This window comes from Talpa occidentalis, unplaced genomic scaffold (assembly GCF_014898055.3).
Source record: "Talpa occidentalis isolate TD23 unplaced genomic scaffold, MPIMG_talOcc4v2.1 talOcc4.3, whole genome shotgun sequence".
NCBI lineage: Eukaryota > Metazoa > Chordata > Mammalia > Eulipotyphla > Talpidae > Talpa > Talpa occidentalis.
This window is the reverse complement of record NW_023603184.1, coordinates 96652908-96674161: the sequence shown is the minus strand read 5'-3', so window position 1 is coordinate 96674161 and position 21254 is coordinate 96652908. Positions and strand designations below refer to the sequence as shown.

The 21254-nt window shown below is 34.8% G+C and overlaps 1 protein-coding gene across 13 annotated transcripts in view; it reads left to right on the top strand.

Annotated features, from left to right (window-relative positions):
- COBLL1 (cordon-bleu WH2 repeat protein like 1) overlaps positions 1-16420 on the top strand; it is a 181267-nt gene extending 164847 nt beyond the window's left edge. For 11 of the 13 annotated variants that reach the window (XM_054699807.1, XM_054699806.1, XM_054699805.1 and 8 more), the window contains one exon: positions 16175-16419. Coding sequence is in view for 1 of the 13 variants with exons in the window: in XM_054699801.1 (XP_054555776.1) it covers positions 16175-16186 (12 nt within the window). In the remaining 12 variants the exon portion in view is untranslated. Of the gene's footprint in view, positions 1-2629; positions 2740-16174 lie in introns of all 13 variants that reach the window. The other 2 variants (XM_054699796.1, XM_054699797.1) reach the window with 2 other exon arrangements.
- Positions 16421-21254: the final 4834 nt, after the last annotated feature.

Genomic DNA, 21254 nt, shown 5'->3' with positions numbered 1-21254 from the left:
ACAGCAGACCTCTCCTATCTTGCCCACTGCTCCTCTCCGTGGTGTGTTACAGTAGATCTGCCTGTTCTTGCTCCCTGCTCTGTCTCTGGTGAATTCTCTTAACCCCACACCGCTGGCCTACACCCCAGTTCTTGTATGCATAAATAAATAAAAATAAATATTAAAGTAGTTTTGTTACTTAGTTTATACAGTTTTTCCTAACCTTCATTGGTACTTTTATTTTTAATTTATATTACAGTAAACAAGCTAGGTATCTATACTTTGTCTGTAGTGATTATGTCCTCATTTTGTGTTACTAGTATTTCTTTTCTGAGTTATTTATATTGAAACATTATTGCCCTAAAGCATTTAATATATACTTTGTGTGTGTGTGTGTGTGTGTGTGTGTATAAGCTTGACTAAATGCAACAAAATAGAAGTTTTAGGTTCATATGTACAAATTAAAACCATTCCCTGAAAAATCAGTGCATACACTTCATCTACCACTATGATACTGAGAATAAAGGACGCCGATTCTTCAGAAAATCCAATATTGAAAATTCTAAATGCATAAGAGAAATAATTGTATTAGTTCCCTGTTACACTAGGAATCATTTGTAGGGTAGGTATTCTTGGGAAAAAAGAAAACATTTATGATCCTTCACCGGTACATTTATAACATGAGCCCATGTGCAAAATTTCCATTTCTGCAGTTTCTCAGTAACAAATCTACCGTGTAAAGCATGGTCTGCTAGCAGTCTTCTTACACATTACTAAGCAAGACTGAATAGCCTCAAGGTCATTTAGACTGGGTTTTGGCTTCCCAGTGAAGACAGCCCCAAGCTATTTAAGGAATATCTCCTTGCTGGAGAGCTTGGAGCCAAATTTGTGGCTCATCACTAGTAAGTGTATGATTTTTAGACATTATATTTACTCCATTTAACATTTTCATTTACATTGTTTAAATATACTTATTAAATTCTAAAAAAAATTAACTCTTTCTGTATGAAAAAGCTTTCAGTTATCTGCCCTAAATTGGTTTTGGTGCATATCTGGATATAAATAAATATATAGTTGATTTACAGAATGAGTCTCATGAAAATACCTGTGACATTTACATTAATAAAAGGATAGTAATCACTGAAACTTCTGTGATTTCCATGCGAATCAACAGTGACGCATTGCTTAATATAACACTGAAATATAATTAATTTATATAGCAGCATTTGGATATACTTAAAATGTGGGAAATCATTTTGGGAAAGTATTTAAAGTATTCCTGTGATAAATGATTCTATAAACACCGAAATGGTATTTTTACATGATTATCAATTTGTTTTGAAAGATTGCTACAAATTCAAGTCATTATTTTCTGTATGAATCAAAGCTTGTGTCTTTCAGGAATTTATTTTCCTACCCTGTAACAAATAATTCTAACATTTAGAAAATGCTTATTTTCATCCCATAGCCGCTTGTCATTTTTTAAAACATAAGATATTTATGTTATTTTAATATATTAAATATCATAGTGAGCTGTAGTCTCTCCAAGAATGACAAATGCTTAGAATTAAAATTTAATACTCTTTCCCTCAATAAAAACTTACTTAATTTACTATACTGAAGCAGTAATACTCTATTTCCTGAATCAATCACTTTATTATCAAGAATACTTAAGAAAAGGATTTGGTTTAATAATGAAGACTAGTCAAAATGTCATTCTTGTGGTTATTAGTACAGGAAAAATTTTATATGAAGCAGAGAAATAGTCTTAATAATAAACATTATATCTAAAAAAAATAATAATTTCCCAGGTACAGTTTGTATACCATAAAATCCAGAGCTTAAATCACTGCATGATGAAATATTTAAATCAAGTAAACTCTTGAAATTTTCAAAGTCAATTTTTCATTTACTTGAAATAGAATACTACTTCATAAAGCAGTAATTTGTTTAAATAATATAATTTAATGAAAATACATGCACAATTATATTATTCCAATAGTTATAAACATAAATTGGATTATTGTTTTTTGAATTATTGTCCAAAAAAAAACAATAAAAAACAAATCGGAAACTGTCTTAGAGTTCTTGGCTGTAGACAAATAAATAGCAAAATAACAAAGCAACACAATATAGCACAAAGGAAATACAGGTTTGTTCTCCAGCTGAGTTTTTAACTGGATTTTATGACTGCTCTCCTTGACTATACTGTACTTTGCCTTTAGCTTGAACCATTTTTTTTTTTAAACTGGTGGTAATATCTTATTTTAAATGTATTTTTTAAATTGAGGTAACACTGGCTTACACTATTGTTGGTACTTTGGAAGTATAGGTTCCTCCTTCCCTGGCCAGGTGTCACTACCCCAGTATCCCCACCAGCAAATCATAGCTTGAACCTTGGTGGATTATGATCCTTAACCCAATATGGTAAAGGATCTGAGCCTCTGATGGGCTAGCTTAAGCTAGGCTTAAGTTAAGTTTAAATTAGGCTTAAGTTAGGCTGCAGCATACTAACATTTTCTTTCTACCCACAAATACGGCAGTAACTCTACTACTCTTAAGGAAAACAATCATAATAACACAGTAATAACAGTAGTCTTTCCACTTTTTGCCCTTTTTTTTTTTTTTTTTTTTTTGCCTTCTTACATAGGGCACAAAATTGATTGGATGCAGCCTTAGCTTCTAATTCAATAGAATTCCTTTTCTCTTGGTGCTATTCTACTAGAATCCAAAATTGAAAAGACAGAAAGTAAGCGATTGGTAAGTGAATAAATATAATCCTAAGAACTTCCACCTCAATTCTGAAAACCAGAATTATGGATTCTGATCTTCAAAGAATGTGAAGGATTCCAGAATTGTATATTCTGGTCAAAGGGGAAAATAACTCCATCTGGTGGTCTTCTGTATAAAGTATAAACCACATCCTGAAGGACAAAACTTCAAATCTCAGTTGAATCTTTGATGACTAGTACCTTCTGAGTAGTGAGGTATACAATAATACCAATGAATCCTGTGAACATTAGGCATTTAGCCTAATGTCTTTTTAGAAATGAAGTCTTTAGAAAATGAACTCTTTTAAACTGAGGTTATCTTGCATAAGATACCATAGTCTTGCAACAAGACTATCTATGGAGTGTAATGACAAAGAAAAACGATCATGCAAAACAAATCCAGAATAGCTGATGTAATAAGAAAAAAGCACTTTCTAAAAAATGATACATATCCTGCATTGACAAATAGTTTTTTGGTTCCTCCAGGTACAATACTTTTCAGGAGGCAATGATCAATTACTGATACTACAAAATGCAGTATTCATCAAAGCTGTAGCCAGATGGTCCCTGATGAGAATTCCAGGTTATTGAAACTTCACTGTATATTTCCTCCATCATAAACATTTGGTTCATGTATCCACTGGCATTGCTAAGAAAGTGTCTCTCTATCTACCTACCTACTTACATCTACTGAATGGGTCACCTTATCCATACTACAGAATTTGTGGTGAATATATAACTTCCCAAGAAATATATTCTGGGCTTACGATAAGAGGTCCTATCTCTTCAATATACCATATCCCCCCATATTCCTTCACAATACTCCAGTCCTGCTCTTTCCATTCAAGTATTCCATTAACTACTGAATTGATACAGTTCTTATTATGGTTGTCTTTGTGGCATAAAAAAATTAAATGATAGTTTAAAACCATCATTTTTTTGTGATCATAGTTTCTCCAGGTAAGGAATTCAGGTGGGACACTTAAGGTGGCTTTGCTCTGCTCCTTGATGTCTGCTGCCCCCACTGGGGATTCTTGAAGGTTGGGGATGACTCAATGACTATGGGCTGGAAAATCTGAAGGTTCCTTCCCAGAAATGTATGGAATCTATACTGAGCCACTCAAAGACTAGAGTTAGTGAATGGAACACTTAAATGTGACTTCTCTTGGCAACCACGTCATGGGGGACATAGAGTAGAGTAGGATTTCATTCTAGGTGACCACAACAAATAATTTAATTAGCAATTGCACTTTTGCATACTAGGATCAAGCAGATCTAAATTCCATTCCTAAAATGACTAAGATTTTTAAATTTGTTCACCCTCAGTTAGGCAGATGAATGATCTGGATTCTGCCCCTTTGATTGAGAGTCCATGCTCTAACTCACTAGTAGTGATCATTTCTGTGTAAATTGGGTCTTGGTTGTATAACAGAAACTGATTCCTCTTCTACTAAGCAGAAAGATCTATGGTGGAAGACTGTGTTGATTCAGATAGTCAAAAGGTGAGTTAAAGAATCAAGCTCAGAAAGAGGTTCTAAATTAGAGACCCTGAATCAGAAACTGAAGCAAAGCTCTTATTTCAGAATCAGCCTGGATAGGAAAGTCACTAGGGGCACCACCCCTGGGTCCTACCCGCTACTACTGCTGCCAGCATGAAGACCTACCACCACTATGACTTAACTGCTCTGTTGTATTCAGTATAACCCCTACCTACCTGATGCAAATACTTCCAACAGATCAAACATTATTATAGAGCTTTCTGCAGTTCAAACCTAAGGGACGGTCAACATATTAGCTCTTAGAGTGAGAGTAGAGGACAAATGTTCCTCCTAGTTCCCTAGAAGGAAGTGGGGTTTTGTCTTATGACATTTACACAACAGAGTTCAATCCAAATAGGAAGGCAGCATATTATGGGGAGGCAGAAATTTAAAAAAAAAAAAAAACAACCTATTGAACATGTTTAATCTGATGATTTAATAATTAAAATGAAAAAATGGTGATTTAACAGTAAGATTTAATTAGTTTACGCAACTACTTTAATAAAAAGAACACACATTTCCAGCGTTGGTGTTGTTGTGTGACTGTGTAAATCACTCAGCTTCTCTAGTTCTCTTTTCTCATATAGAAAATAGGATTTGACCTCAGATCTCTGATTTTTATTGCAATTTACTTTTGAAAAATTGTCAGTGTTATTTGCAGAGGCTAATCCACATGGTGGAGCCATATGCCTAGCACTTGGCAGTACCCACTGCACTAGTTTTATAATATTAAAGAAACTCTTAGTGAACCAAGTTGGCTATTTTTTTTTTAGTTACAATGGATTGCTTTGTGTGTGTATTTGTAAACTTACAAAAAAAGATGATTGAACAAAGTTAGTTAAATTTAATTGTTATGCATCTAATTTTTCCACTGTGTGTGCAAAAAGTGATAGGGGATGTTTTTTAAATATATAATTTCATTTTATTTTCCAAATGCTAATAGCTGATTGACTGGAAATAGTGTAAGCCTGGGAAACAGCAAACTCAGCAAATACCCTTCCAGAGAAGATGTAGGTTCTTGGTACAGAAATTTTTTCATGAGAGACTTGGTTTTGAGGTTCCCTATAAGGGTATTTGGGGACTTTCCATTTAATTTGCTTGATCTGAGTCATTCCTTCTGTGGCCTAGATACTGCTTCTGAGAATGATCCAATCTTTTCAAGACAACACAGAATCTTTTCTCTCCCATTTAGGAAACATGACAAATATTCTTGGGAGGAAAAGATGATAGCACTTTGGAGTTGTCTGGCTTCCCCTTTCACGGGATCTCTATTAGAGAGTTTCTCTAGCTTACTGAGAATTCCTGATTCCATTTTTTGGCAGTCAAAACCAAACTAAGACTAGATTTTCCAGGAGTTTACTTATAGTGGCTCCCAAAGTCCCCCTCAGTAAATGGCACAGAACTTTCAAAACAGAGTAATGCCCTATGAATTCAGAGAAGCAAGTTTGCCTTTAGGACAAAAAATAATTTGCCAAAATTTTGCACAATTTATTATAATATGGACCCAAATTTCCAATCAAGATTTTGACAGAAAAATACTCAATTGGAATAGACATTCACAAATGGCTGCTCACCCAGCAACATGAAATTCCCATACTTGGGTGCTCTGGATTTACTTACCCACTTGAACCATGCTGGTGCCAATGGGAAATTCTTAGTGAGGACTTGGGTGTGATCACTGGGTGTGTTTCAATCTCCAAAAGCAAACATCAGATCAAAACAGGACCTCATTCAGTGAAGCTTATGGTTAATATAGACATTGCCTGCTTTGTGTTAATTAATTTTTTAATCCATGCAATTGTGTTTATAAGGCATACACTGTGTAGTTATTTTAATTCCTAAGTTTTATGAATATGTAAATAAAGCCAAGCATTGGTATTTTTTAAAAGGTTAAATGGAGCTATAGAGTGCATCAATGACCTATGTGTAAATATGCAATTAATTTGCTGAAGGACTATTTCAGTAGTCACTTTCTGGTGTCAAGTTCAATTTGGTAAACTTGTTACATGTCATTTTTAAGGGTCATATTTATTGTTGAGGGAATAGTCTTATTTGTTGTAAAAATTACAATAATTTTATGAAGAAACTTTTATTTGTCAGTACTCCCTGTTTCTTTTTTAAGATTTCTGAGGATTTTTATCTCCCATTGAGTAACCAAATCAACCTCACTTTGTCCCTTAAAAAGAACTTTCCAGAAGAGCATACAGGGATCAATAAATAAGCAATAAAATATTTTAGGTAAATTTTCTAGATTATTCAAAGTCACAAATATGAAAAAAAAAATCGGTTTTTATGGACTGGTACATAAGTGACAAGATACATGAGAATCTGTATAGGAAATGAGTTGTTCATTCCTTTCTGTATTACATCAATACATAGGTATGCATTATTTTGGGGAATGAATACTTACAAAATATGTTGGCTAAAATGTCTTTGTCAAATAAGATGAAACTTTGTTAGTAAAAAAATCAGGGGTTGGCAAACTTTTTCTGCAAAGGGCCAGATATTAAGTATTTCAGGCTTTCTTGGCCATATGGTCTCTGCTACAACTTTGTCATGTCTGCCATCATAGCACAAAGCAGCCACAGACGACACATAAACAAATAGTGTGGTTGTATTCCCACAAAACTTTGCAGACACTGACTGAATTTTGAAATTCATTTAATGTTTATGTGTTATGGAGTATTATTCTTCTTTGATTTGTTTTCAGTCATTTAAAATTACAAAAAGCATTCTTAAGCTGTGGGCCCACTGGCTATATACTTTGCTGATCCTTCCAATGAACTGTGAAATCAGATGGAAGCTAACAGCAACAATAAAAATCTACCAGTGGAATGATCTTTAAAATGCAGATGATACGGATATAAAGACAGTGGCATTTTAATCATTGTAATTTACTTTTACTTTTTATATCTGCCAAGAATTTTTATCTTAAACTAAGAATTCATTCTTTTATAATTTCTCAGTTTATGTTTTCCAAATCCACTTTTTATTTTTATTGCCAGTTAACCATTTTACCCTCAATCCTATTTTCTTCAAGGCTTATACTGAATTGCTATGGTCTTACTATTTATATCAAGGAAATAAATGATAACATAATTTATATGAAGAAGATTAATGATAACAAAGAATATGTTACCTCCTCTATCCTTGCTCTAATGAAAGTAATTTTAAATGTTCTCGTTTTTAAATGCCATGTGTTCTTCTGTCCTTTTATTAATGTAAAATATCATCTCACCTTTTCCTTTACAAATAGATTATCTTTAACATATGACTATGTGTGATTATAATTTTGACTAATCTAACAACTATGTAATCTAAAATGGATGTATATAACACTGGCCCCGGTGAAACTGGTCAGAAATATGAAAGATCAAAATTACAAGTACAAGAAGGAACACAGGTTGGGTGAAGACCTGAAATAGGAAAGCACAAGAATAATTGTTTTAAAGATAAGGAGGTGATCATATGATTTTGAAAGAGAGTTCAAAGCTTGGCTATACAGCAAAGGAAAGATAGGAACATCCTCAGAATACATAACAAAGTTCTGAATGTTAAAAAGTATCTAGGCCATTAGACACAACTAAAGAACATTAATTTATCGAGATTTTTATACAGATTTTGGGTAGGATTTATAAGCAACATAGTGTTTGAAAGCTGTTAGTTTTCTCCTAGCATCAATGTTACCAAAAAAAAAAAAAAAATCACAGCAGAAGACAAAAGACCACCAGGAATGAACAATTTAAAGAGCTGAGAGATTGGCTTGGCAGCTGATTATAGGGATTCTGAACTAGAGAAGCCAGGGTCCGAAGATATATGAAAGGCACATGTTGCAGAGTTGAAAGTGCAAGTGTAGAAATTGGCATAAGAAGTGGAATAATCAGAGACAAGGTAGAGAAAAAGAGGAATTGAGTCAAGGAAGATACTTACTACCCAGAATATGAGTTTCAAGGATAAGTTAAAACTTTTAGCAAAACCACCTGAATTTGGAGTTTTTGCCAGCCCAGGAATAAAATGTCACAGATAATTTTTTTCTGAAGGGAAATTAGAATGGTCAAAGGGGGAGGGGGGACTATATACGCAGCATTATAAGAATGGAGCCACAAACATAGATTACATAATAGTTTTTATAGAGTGAAATCTAGGTCTTTCATTTTTTTAAATTATGTCAAATTATCTACATTAATTTGTCATCTGTTGGAGACTAGTTGATATTTATTTTAGTAATTTTAATTTAAAACATAGTTATGGAAAAATGTGTATTTTATTGTATATGTCCTAAAACACATGCCTTGTTTGGTGAAAACCATCTGGTCACATGCTTGACTTCACATCTTATCACATCTCTCTACTCCTCTACTTGTTTTCATCTCATTGCCTCAGTTCAGTTCAGGTCTTCAGTTGATTTCACTTAGGTTACTGAAGTGTCCTCTCAAATTCTTTCTTCACAGTTGAACCAGAATGATCTTTATAAAACTTGCAACATGCTTCATCCCATTGCATTACCCAGTAGCATTACCCACCTACTGGTGCAACTTTGGTAAAATATTCTGTCTCTCAGTTTTCTTACCTATAAAATCTGGATACTATTTACAATACCTAGAACATACACCAGCTGTGAAAACAGAGATAAGTTTAGAACAATGTGGAGCTCATAGTAAGTACAAGAAATGTGTTACATATTACTCTAATTATGTAGAATGACATCCAAATTCCTTTGCAGGGCATTCAGCACTGCTCATGATTGTGTCCTTCCTTTCTTGTCCAGCATTAATTCATTACACACCCTACATTAGCTCTCTCGAACCAGCAGTGTTCTGCTTTAGCCATACTGAACAACTAGCAGTTATTTTGAACCTTTCATTCTTTCTTTTGGATCAGGGTCTTTGCACATGTTGTTTGTACTTCTATCTGGAATGTCACACCTCACATAATTTTCCTGATCAAATTCTATTCTTTGGACTTTGTTTCATGGACATTTTCTTTGTAAAGTCTTTTCTGATCTCCCAAATCTGGAAGAGGTTTTTTTTTTTTGCCTTAGATGCTTTTTGGTATCTGTATTTAGATCTGCCTTCATGAAACTGCATTGTGTCTGCATGCTTCTCTTGCTATATCCTCATTATTCTTAGACTCTTGATGTTGAATTTTCTCGTGGAATAGGTTATGACAATATCAGGTAAATAGTGCACATGTAATATTTGTTGTCTTCACGGATGAATAGGTTGCTAATAGCATAATGCAGTTATTATTTCAAAAGTGAAATGAAGTAAAGCCAAATATATTGATAGCAATTACATAAATATTTTGTGTCCTTTCCAAAATAGTCAATCATATTGGAAAAACATAATTATGCTAGGCATTTAGAATATAAATATGCCCTATTTAAAATGGAAGTTTGTCACTATTATAACACATTTTAAAATGTCCTATAAGCTGACAAATTTAATAAAAATAAATAAAATATCCTTTAAAAATACACTGAATGGTTTTTAAATGCACTTAAGTTACAAATTATTGCATCATATAGGAAAAATCAAATAGGAAATTGGCTAATTATATTTCTATTTATAGTTGTTTCTTACTTTTTCATATGTTTCAATTAGGGCCTCTGCCTTAACTTTAAGATAAACATGTTCATGAGCTTGGCTTACTCTTTAATTCTGGACCGACTGAATCAAACACACTGGTGAAATACAAATATATTTTTACTCATCATGGCAGATGCTCTTTGAAACTTGAATTGTGAGAACAGAAGTTTAATTAATGTGTTTCCCATTTGTTCTTCTGACAGATAGAGGCCAAATGACACAGTGGAAAGATCCTCAACTAAGTGTCAAGAGAAAAACTCTTGTTCTAAAGTCCTCTTGCCACTTAAAATAGCCTTGTGACTGTAAGTGCATTAGCCAACATTACTGATGTTTAGAAATGGAAAGAAAGATATTTGCAAGTGGCATAGCCTGGATGTTGGAAGGGCTCTGTTGTGTAAGTGCTTCAGGGAGTTCTGGCTTTGCTGCTACTACCTGGTGACCAGTAACCATCTGCTTCCATTTTTCCTCTTATTTACATAGTTACGTGCTCAGCATACACTGAGTCTGATAGGGGATTCAGAAATGAAATATATGACATTATCTAGAGGAGCTCAGAGTTTAGTGTAAAAGACAGAAATCCAAACTTCTGATAATAATCCAAACTTCTGATAATCTCTAACAACACGTCTCAAACTTTTAGGTACCTAAGACTCATTTGGGGAAAATCCTTAAAATACAGACTGTGACTTAGTATGTCTGGGATGGAGTCTAAGATCCTTCATTTCAAAAAGCTGCTGTGCTGTCAAAACTGCTAACCGATAAGACAGAGTTTGAGGAGCAAGTGAATTCAGTTATAAACAGAGAGGTGCTGTACATAGGAGGAAAGCTCCACAGAGTGAGATGGAGATCAAGGATAAGAAAGAGATGATGAAAATGGAGGTATTGAATGTACTTGAGTAGAGGGAATATTTTGCATAGGACACAGAAGTGTAAATGGCCATAGGTGGGTATGGAAAACAGACAGCAAACTTGGGAGGTAGATGGCCAGAAGATCAATTTTCAAGAAGTGCAATAGTTCACATGGGGGATGATTAAATTACCTTAATATAGTCATCTGGTTAATTATAGCTCAGTTTGTATGGTGAAGAGGGACTAATGCAGGTAGGGATAAGTGGGGAATACGTTTCTTCCAGTAAACTTATAAGATAAAAAAGTGACAGGTCCAGCTTTCTGATTAAATGTGGGTACACAATGAGGCATGCAGACATATTTGAATCTCAGGTGGATAATGAATGTTTTTATTTCCTTTTTAATTTGGGGACTCCAACTGGAGAATCAGGTTTGGAATCAGGTGGGCGAAGTGAAAAGTAATGATAATTACACAAAATGTAATTCCCATTACGTCTAAAGACTATAAGTCTAAAGACCTATTTTTGTTCCTTTTTATTAAGTCAATTGTCTTTGAATTCTGCACAGATTTACTATCTTCTATTTGGTAATAAATAAAATAAAACACTTTGAGAAATAATTAACATTTTACCCTAATTTCATGAGTCCCTTTGGGGATTTTCTTTTCTCACTCTGTGTATGCCTTAAAAGTTGACTATTCTGACTTTTAATAGTATTATTTTTTTTTCCTGAACACAGAATCTTTTTGTCATTCCCATGAGTGGATCATGTAATAAAATTCATTTTTCTCTTAATTACTGCCAGCATCATTTCAACTGTTTTTTTTTTTTTTTTTAAAGATTATTTATTTATTTATTTATTTATACAAGCCCTGGGTACAGTCAGAAGCGCGGGAGGATGAGAGAATTCACCAGAGCCAGAGCGGGGAGCAGAGCAGGCAGAGGGACCGAGGTACACTGCTGAGGGGAGCAGCGGGCGACAGGGGAGGTCTGCGCGCCATGTGGGACCCTCCTCCAGTGGCCGGGAGCAGCCGGGAATCGAACCAGCGCTGCAGAGGCTGCGGGCATCTTCGCAACCCAGCGCTCAACCGCTGCGCCACCGGGGAGGCCCCATTTCAACTGTTTTTGTTGACCTTATTTTTTTCCTTTGACACTGTCTTTCTCATGAGTTATATCTGATTATTCTGGACCCTTTAAGTAAGTCATTCTGAACAGTTTGGTATATATTATGACCTTATTTCAAAATAGAGTCTTTGCTAATGTAATTAAGTAAAGATGAGATCATTAAAATGGGTCTGCTAAGATAGGACTGATGTCCTTAGAAAGAAGAAACACAGAGACAAGGCCTTGTGAAAGAAGCAGAGACTGTATTGATGCATCTACAAGCCAAGAATGATAAGTGTTGCCAGCAATCACCAGAAGTCAGCAAGAGAGGCAAGGAACAGATTTTCTGTCATAGTCCTCAGAAGGAACCAATCTTGCTGAGTCTAGCCTTCAGAACTGTGAGACAGTGAATATCTGTTGTTTTAAGCTACGTAGTTTCTAGTGCTTTGTTGTGGTGGAGCTAGAAAACTAACATCTTAGTAAATGAACATGTCTATGAATTTTATATATAGCTTACCAAAACTATTAAGTAGTTTTGTTATAGATTTTAAAAAGACCCAGAAAATTATTGAAGTACATTTTTTTGCTATGCTATTCTGGAATATGGCAAGTTACCTGTATCATTACCAACATCTCCATTTTTATCTGACATCTTTACACAACAGATGACCCAAAAGTATTTGCATTATTCTTTCAATGATTATTAAGCCATTCCCAGGTGCTAGTTACTGGACTAAGCACAAAAAAAACCTACAAAAAAGAACATCTATTTTTTTCCAGAAATTTACCATTGAATCTATAGTTATAATAACTGTGATCATTGGAGTATAGACTTTCAAGGGAAGACAAAAGATGGGTCCCTACACAACAAGAGTAAACTGTGATGCATACAATTTAATTGTGCAAGAGTGACATATCAGATGGTTGTCTTATAGCTAATAAATAACAGAACTAAGATTGCATCCCAGGACTATGGACCCAAATCTCTTTCTATTTCGCCACATTACTTTTTTTTTCTCGCCTGCCAAAATGAGGACAATGCTCCTTAAAGCCTTTGTGAAGATGAAATAAGACATAGGAAGCACATTGGCCTGATGTCTGGTCATGGCAGATCTACGCAGTGCTCACCAGAATCTCATTCTGCTACCTGTTTTGGACACTAGGAGACTATTCCCACACTCCTTGTAGGTGGAACACTTTGAGTGAATGGAGCCAAGTAACTAGTTCTCCCCAACACACCAGAGCAAACAAGAGCTGTGCATGACTTTCCACGCCCTCTTTCCCTGACAGTAGGGCTAACGATGCCAAAAGCTAGATGGTGGAGCTGCAGATGATGAAGCTTCTGTCAGTAAGGGTCTCTGAGTAACTATTAGGACATGACCCCTGCCAACCTATGATGAAAGTTAATCTTTATTTTGTTAAACTACTGGGATTTGAGAATATTTTTTTACAGCAATTTATCTTAGTCTATCCTGAATAATATGCTGGTCCCTAATATATATCCCACAATTATTTTTCATTCTTTTGACAATGATATAGATTATAGGTGGTAGAAATAAGCTTTACATTAAAAAATATTAAAATTTAGGCCATGTGTTACCCAGATGCATATATTATATTCTTATTTTAGATCCTGAGACAAATCACAATCAGTTTATGATAGCTGAGAAAGAAACCATGCCTTAAAAACAGCTGAAATAAAAAAAATACATTTGCTGTCAGAAAAAAAAATCACCTCTCATTAAAGATCACATTTCTTTCATACTTCCAAACTAAATTATTTAAGTTTAAAAATAGAAAAGGCACCTTATGAAAAAACATAAACGCTAAAAAATCCCAGCTTGAGGTTTCAGCCACTATTCTTAACATACCTTCAGAGGGTTTTGACTGTCATCACTACAAATAGAAGACTTCCAGGAAGGAATTATTCAACAGAAAGAAGTCTTTTATTTTCTCTACAAATTTGGAACATGGGGAGAAAGATGAGAGTAAATATAAATCCAAGTTGTCTGGTCAAACAAATCTAAATACCTCTGCCCAGCATTCAGTGTCTTGATGAGATGTTATCCTTTGCTAACTAACTGCATTTCCCACTTTTTTCCAGTGTAAATTCCATTTTAATCAAGTCTCCTCAAAGCTCACAAACAAGCCCCCTTATTCCTTTGTGCTTTAATCCATTTGCACTAAATGCCCTTTTTTTTTTTTTTTAACTTAAAGAACAAGCTCTAGTCTGCCTTCTGTGGCTTTATTTTATCCTTTAAGATACTACGCTTTAAAAAAATATATGGTAGTAACATTATCTGTATATGCCACAATATGATCCCCACCAAAATTTAGTTTCTACCCACCACCACACAATTGCCTACCTTTACCATTTCACCTGCACTGCGACCCCCTTCCCTCTGATAACTAGCTTTTATCTTGCTTTTTTTAGCTTTTATTTTGCTTTCTTTTTTTTTCTGTTTCCTTATTTTCCACATATGAATGAAATTATGCACTATTTGTCTTTCTCCATCTGACTTATTTCACTTAGCATAATCTTTCTGCTCACTGTTTTTCATGCCTAGTAATTTAGTCTCTTATCTTGACTCTAAGAGCAGGAATAATTTTTACACTTCACCTCCATATCCCAAAGCTTCAGCAAAGTACTGAGCACACCACCAGCAGTAAATATTTCTTGCGTGACTGGTTTGTGAGTGCATGTGGGGATGGATGGGTAATACATTTTGAGCAGAGAGAATAGAAAATTGAAGTGGTTCTGGCAGAAAATTAGTGACTGAAGTGAAAATCAGTGTCTGGGGCAGGGGAGAAGGGACTTGAAAATTATCTCCCAATTGATTTTTAAGGCTAATTGAGGGCCTCCCTGGTGGCACAAGGGGTTAAGCACCTCACTATGAGGTTATCCGCAGCCTCTGCAGCACAAGTTCGATCCCCAGTCAGCCAGGGAGTAACCCACATGGCAAGGCAGACCTCTCCTATCTCGCCAGCTGCTCCCCTCAGCAGTGTATTTCAGTCAGTCTGCCTCTTCTGTTTCCCACTCTGTCACTGGTGAATCCTCTCAGCCCCCGCATCTCTGGCCTGTACCTCAGCTCTTGTATGCATAAATAAATAAATCTTTTTTTAAAAAAGCTAATTGAAAACATTTTTAAGCTGAATATTACCAATTAATGACCAATTATTAGTAGGGTATCATAACTGCCCCATGGAAAATGAAAACAGGCAGTGAGGCTCTTCAAAAATTTTATTCCTTGGATATAGTTCTACATGATAAGAGAAAGAGGCCCCTAAATATAATGCTGTTTGCATTTGAATTATCAGGCATTACAATCTCTGCAATTGCCTTCACTTTTAAGAAGCAGACACAAGATGATGGATACTCTATGTATTATGTCATTTCACCCACACTGTTACCTAAGTTATAGGTGCAGCACAAAGGTTTTATGTAACAATGGTGTTTCAGTTAGTTGATAATGCTATGATGCATACTCATGTGAAGTTTATTAGTATCAGTAAGTACAAATATTTAAGATTTGCGGGTATGTTTTTTCAGCCGCCTAGTTGTACTACATTGTATCCTATTATTGTTTTTCAGCTATAGTATGCTAACCAGGAGTTGAATTTGACTTGACATTCCTAAAAAGGACAAAATGGTAGAGAATGCTCTGAATTGAGCTGCTTGAGTGGAAATAGAGGGAGGGATTGAGGTATCTGTTAAATTGAACTCAGTTTATTCATTTGGTATTTCTTGAATGCCAGCAACAGTTGTAGGCATTGAGGAGCTACAGATGAACAAATCAGACTTTTTCCCTGTAAACACGAAACTTATATTCCTTTTGGGGTGACACACAGTAAGCACATCATAAATGATGTGCACACAATAAACGACACACATAAATGACCACGCTAGCTCCAGACAGTGGAAAACAGTATGAAGAAAATACAAGAGGGTTATGTAACAGAATAGTGTGGGAGCCGGTGGTGAGGAGACTGTCAGGAGGAGATAGCTAACCCGAGGCCGAAAAGACGCAAGGGAGCAGCATTTCCTTCATGTGCCGGTAAAATGCCTCTAGGCTGTAAAGAGCTTAGAGTTCTTGTGCTTGAGGAACACTTACAAAGACCAGTGTGATAGGAGTATGGCAAAGAACCAAAGTGGCAGCAGATGAGATAGGAGAAAATGCGATGGCCTGTATGCCATGGGAAGGAGGTAGGCTTTTACTTTAAAGATTGGGCCCCTCACTGCCTATTTAATTCATGCTAGGAGTACACCTGCACAGACTCTGCCTGCGCTGTCCACGCACTGCTAGATTGTAGCGTCAGGTTCACGTTCTCCTCTTCTTATGTCCTAGCTGCTGTCCTAGGAAATCCACCAACTGTCAAATAAGAAGACAACGTTTTTGAAGGATTATTTGAAGAAAATGCAAGCCCTGTGGTGCATAAACCTCTCCTCATGAAGCATGTGTGATTCTCATGTGTGGCTACTATGCAACAAACGGTGACTAGTTATAAAACAGAAATTTAAATATGAGAATCTTTATTTTATCTCTTATGGTGTTGATATCAGGGTCAAATTACCCACATACCACAGGACGTAGAGTCCACTATACATACTGTTAGGGGCTCATAAAAGTGTCTAATTTACTTAAAATTAAGTAAAAAGTAAACTTTTAGGTTGAAGAAAACATGTTTTATTAATAATTTGTCTTTATTCCAACGTATTCATAAAATATAATTTTAAATGTTTTCATGGAGGAAGAGGCGTAAAAAGGCAAAAATGCCTGGGATGGATGAAAAGTCATAATGTGGTTAGAGCTTATTGATAATAGTTACTGAAGTACTATTTGCTCTTCATACAATTGTTACTGTCACAGAAAAATATTTTATTTTTTTCATTCTAGTTTATTAAGTTAGTGGGTTCCAAACTTTTTTTTTTAAGATTTATTTATGCATACAAGAGCTGGGGGACAGGCCAGAGGTGTGGCGGGGTGGGGGTGGGTTGAGAGGATTCACCAGAGACAGAGTGGGAAACAGAACAGGCAGATTGACCAAAGTACACTGCTGAGGGGAGTAGCGGGCAAGTCAGGAGAGGTCTGCTGTGCCAGGGTTCCTCCCTGGCCGGGGATCGAACTTATGCTACAGTGGCTGCGGACAGCTTCAGAGGTTGCGTCTTAACCCTTGCGCCACCAGGGAGGCCCTGGATTCCAAATTATTTGAATAGCAACCCCCTAATAATAAAACTTCCTTGTATTTTTATAAACATCCTTGCATATTTATTTTTTAAATATATTTTATATATACCACTGTACTATTATATTGTATAAACATATACAGTTATAAGTAAATAGTAAAATAGAAAGGCTAGATTAAAAATAATGTTTAGTTTTAGTTATTAATGATGTCTAAAATCTGCTTGTGATAGTTATTAATATCTGTTTTTAGTGAGTCATGTAATTGAACATACTAAACTATAAAAGTCTGATTTTATCATTTTGTGACCTAAAAGTCAAATTAAAAGTTCACTTTTTAAAATAGTTTTAAGGATTACTGTATCCGAAAAATAAACTTTGCAAAAAACAATGTATTCTAATGGAATGAGTATATAAGGGGACGCAATTAGGAAATATAGTATTTATTAATATTATCCATCAATAATGAAAATATTTTGTTGAAATTCAGTCACTTAGTATCTTTCTGGGTACCAATCATTTGTTTTCAACACATAATTAGAAGCTGTTGCATTGTTTTATTTTTAGTAATGAATTCAAGATCCATTGAATTCTTAATTGAGAAAATTTTTTAACCGGTCATAAAATGTTAGTTATTTTTTAAATTAAGGAGTGTGAGAGTATTTACAGATGGTATATCTACATCTGCTGTTAAAATGCAATAAAATCGTGTAACAGTGGAAATTTTTCTCAGAATCTATTCAAAGTGCTTTCTGTTTTAGAATACTTTAAATTAATGAGTTTTTCTGCAAAACAGTTAATCACTCATTCAAATTTGTTAAAGCATTTTTAAAACAGTATTAATTTAACTTGTAAAGGAAAAATGTATAACCCACCTGTTATACAGTTAACAGGTAGGTTATACCTGTTATACCTGTTATTTTGACCACTTCAAGTACTTCAACAAGCTACTAGTGAACTTCTTTACAGGACAAGACAATTTTGTCATCATTGTGTTCCTCTCTACGAAGTATTTAAAGGCTACAATACTAAAAATAATTTTAAAAATTCCCTTAATGGAACTGAAAATCTCTTAACAGAACACTGACAGGGAACCCAACAGTAGTGGAATAATTCTCAAAAAGTTGTGTATGTCACAATATGCTCTCAACATATCTTGTATATGTTCTGTGATCCATGCCTTCTTTTATGCACAATGAGTGAGGAATACAATAACCACAAAATTGTTTTGTTCTGAATATTAATTTAAATTAAGTACAGTGTAATTTCTTTTACATTTTTTTAGACAAGAAATAATTATAAAGAGAAGACTATATTTTCATCTGGCACTAGAATGAATTATTTGACTTTGGAGTCTACTCTGTTAAATTGTTATCGAGGATTTTTTCAATCTTTTTTTTTTTTACTTTATGTTCTAGTTGCCTTCTCCCAGAATAATATCTACTATGACATCAACTCATTTTCATATTTTTGCCAACCAAAATATTCTTTAAAAATAATAGCAAAAAAGGGGCCTCACTGGTGGCACAAGGGGTTAAGACACAACCTATGAAGCTAGCAGCAGCTGCTGCAGCATGAGTTCGATCCCTGGTCAGGGAGGAGACCCATATTGCACAGTAGACCTCTCCTGACTCGCCCGCTGCTCCCCTCAGCAGTGTATCTAAGTCAATCTGCCTGTTCTGTTCCCCACTCTGTCTCTGGTGAATCCTCTCACACTCCACACCTCTGGCTATACCCCAGTTGTTGTATGTATAAAAAATAAATCTCAAGAAATAGCAAAAAAGCACCGAGATTACAGACATTTTCTATGTAGTATATGAATCATGGGTATTATTTACCTAATTTCTTATATTAGTTGAAATTAATAATAGAGGTTAAATTTGGAAAAATTTCTGCAACTGAAAAACAATTTTCCAAATTCTCTGCTTATTTTTCAACAAGAACAGGTCTAGATTAGGAGAAAATATTCAGAAATTTATAAAATATGCATATTCTTGTTTTGATCTTGAGGAGTGAATCTTCTCTTTCACTTTTTATTTGCTTTATATAAAAGTATCACATACTGAAATAATGCAAATATGCTATATGCTTACCAATCAAAAATATCCAAAGAGAGGAAAATACTTTTGTGACTTTAACATTGTGAAAGGATGGAGAAAGTAATGCTACTTATGTTTAATTGGAACTTTTAAAAAGTAAAAATATTAACATACTAAAAAGTTGAAACCTGAAGGCAAAGACATAAAATATTAGAAAAATAAGAGTACATTATTAGCTGAGATAAACTGATACAATTAATTGACTATTTCAAAATAAACCAGGTTTGAAGTAACATTGTAAATTTTTTTAAGTAAATGGTCACCAAAAAAAAATTCTATTCAGCTCGTCAAATTTGCCTTGGCCTAATCCATGTTTGCCAGTTTACTTCCTATACCATCAACTGCTAGCAATTTAATTCACATTTGAATCAATTCTACAACCTGACTTACTTAGAAGAATGTCCTGAATGTTTTATAATAAAAATTTACTATTAATTATCCATTTGTATTATCTAGACTTTGCCAGTTTAAATATATTCAAAGCAGGGAGAACAAGTCTGAGAAAATAAACCAGGTTTGAAGTAACATTGTAAATTTTTTTTTAAGTAAATGGTCACCAAAAAAAATTTTCTATTCAGCTCATCAAATTTGCCTTGGCCTGATCCATATTTACCAGCTTACTTCCTCCTAGTTATTTTCATCATCTTCTATCATTAAATTAAGACAGTAGTGCTCAGTATTGAAACTAGAAGAAATAACCACCTGAGGGAAGTAATAACTACCTACTTCTTTGACCGCGCCTTTTCTGTCTACTTTGAGGCTTCTCTTTCCTCCTTCTGACCCTGAAATATTCCTGCTTGATGCTTACTCAAGTTTTTACTCTTTATACTCTTGCCTCTGATAATCTCACTTACCCTATTTTTTCAATTACTGTCTCTCTGCAGAAGAATCCCAAATAGGTGACTATTGCCCTGACTTTTCAAGTTAAAGGCCCAGCAGCTGTTCAGCTACATAAGGATATACTACAAAAATGCAAATTTAATCTACAAAACCAAAAGCACAATCTTCCTCCATCATCAATGTAATTCCTCTGATTATATTAATACTCCATTACTCTACCTGTGTTTTCTTAACACTCAGAGCACTTTGAAACTTCTATCCTTCTTACTTTTTTTTTTTAGTAATTTTTTTTAAAAGATTTATTTATTTATTTATTTATACAAGCACTGGGTATAGTCAGAAGCGCGGGAGGGTGAGGGAATTCACCAGAGTCAGAGCAGAGAGCAGAGCAGGCAGACTGACAAAGTACACTGCTGAGGGGAGCAGCGGGCGGCAGGAGAGGTCTGCGCCATGTGGGACCCTCGCCGGAGGCCAGGGATGGAACAGGCGCTGCAGAGGCTGCAGGCAGCTTCGCAATCCAGTGCTCAACCACTACGCCACCAGGGGAGGCCCCCTTCTTACCTTCTTATCCTTACTATCACCACATGCACTATTTTCATAATATATTAACTAGTCATCATACTTCCAGTTGAAGAACACGTCAATTTGGTTCATTATAAAACATGACTCTAATTATGTTTCATATCTTCGTTAAAATCTTTGTTTGCTTTTGGTTATTTATAGAAGAATGTTCAAGTTACTCAGTCTGTCATTCATAAATTTAATGATCATACTTTTCTATATTGTCTATCATCTTAAAATTCATAGCTTATATACTAAAGTTAAATAGTATTAATTTCTTAATATTTTCTCAATGTAATATGCAATGTCTTAACACTTCAATCACCTTTGTTAATAATGCGTATACTGACTCCAGGTTGAAGTACTATACAACTTCCAAAACCTAATTTAAGTTCTTTTCTAAGAACTTAGCTGTGATCTTTAACGGTTGAACTATTCCTATGGGTACTGGCATGGAATGAAAATGGTTTGATCTTTGGATTTCTCTACATCTAAGTTCCAATGTCATTCAGCTATTTTTGTGACAATAGGGAAGTTATTTAGATGCTTTATGTCTTGGTTTTCAAGTCTATAAAATGAGAATAATGCATTTACCAAGAACTTCAAAAGAAATCCTGTGTGGTATGATTGATGTCACCAGGAGACAGACCAGTTGAGTGGCTATCAATAAATCTGACAAGGTAAATTTTCATTCATTCAGATATATCAAATGTTACCTTGGACCAGGTACTTAAAATAGAGGG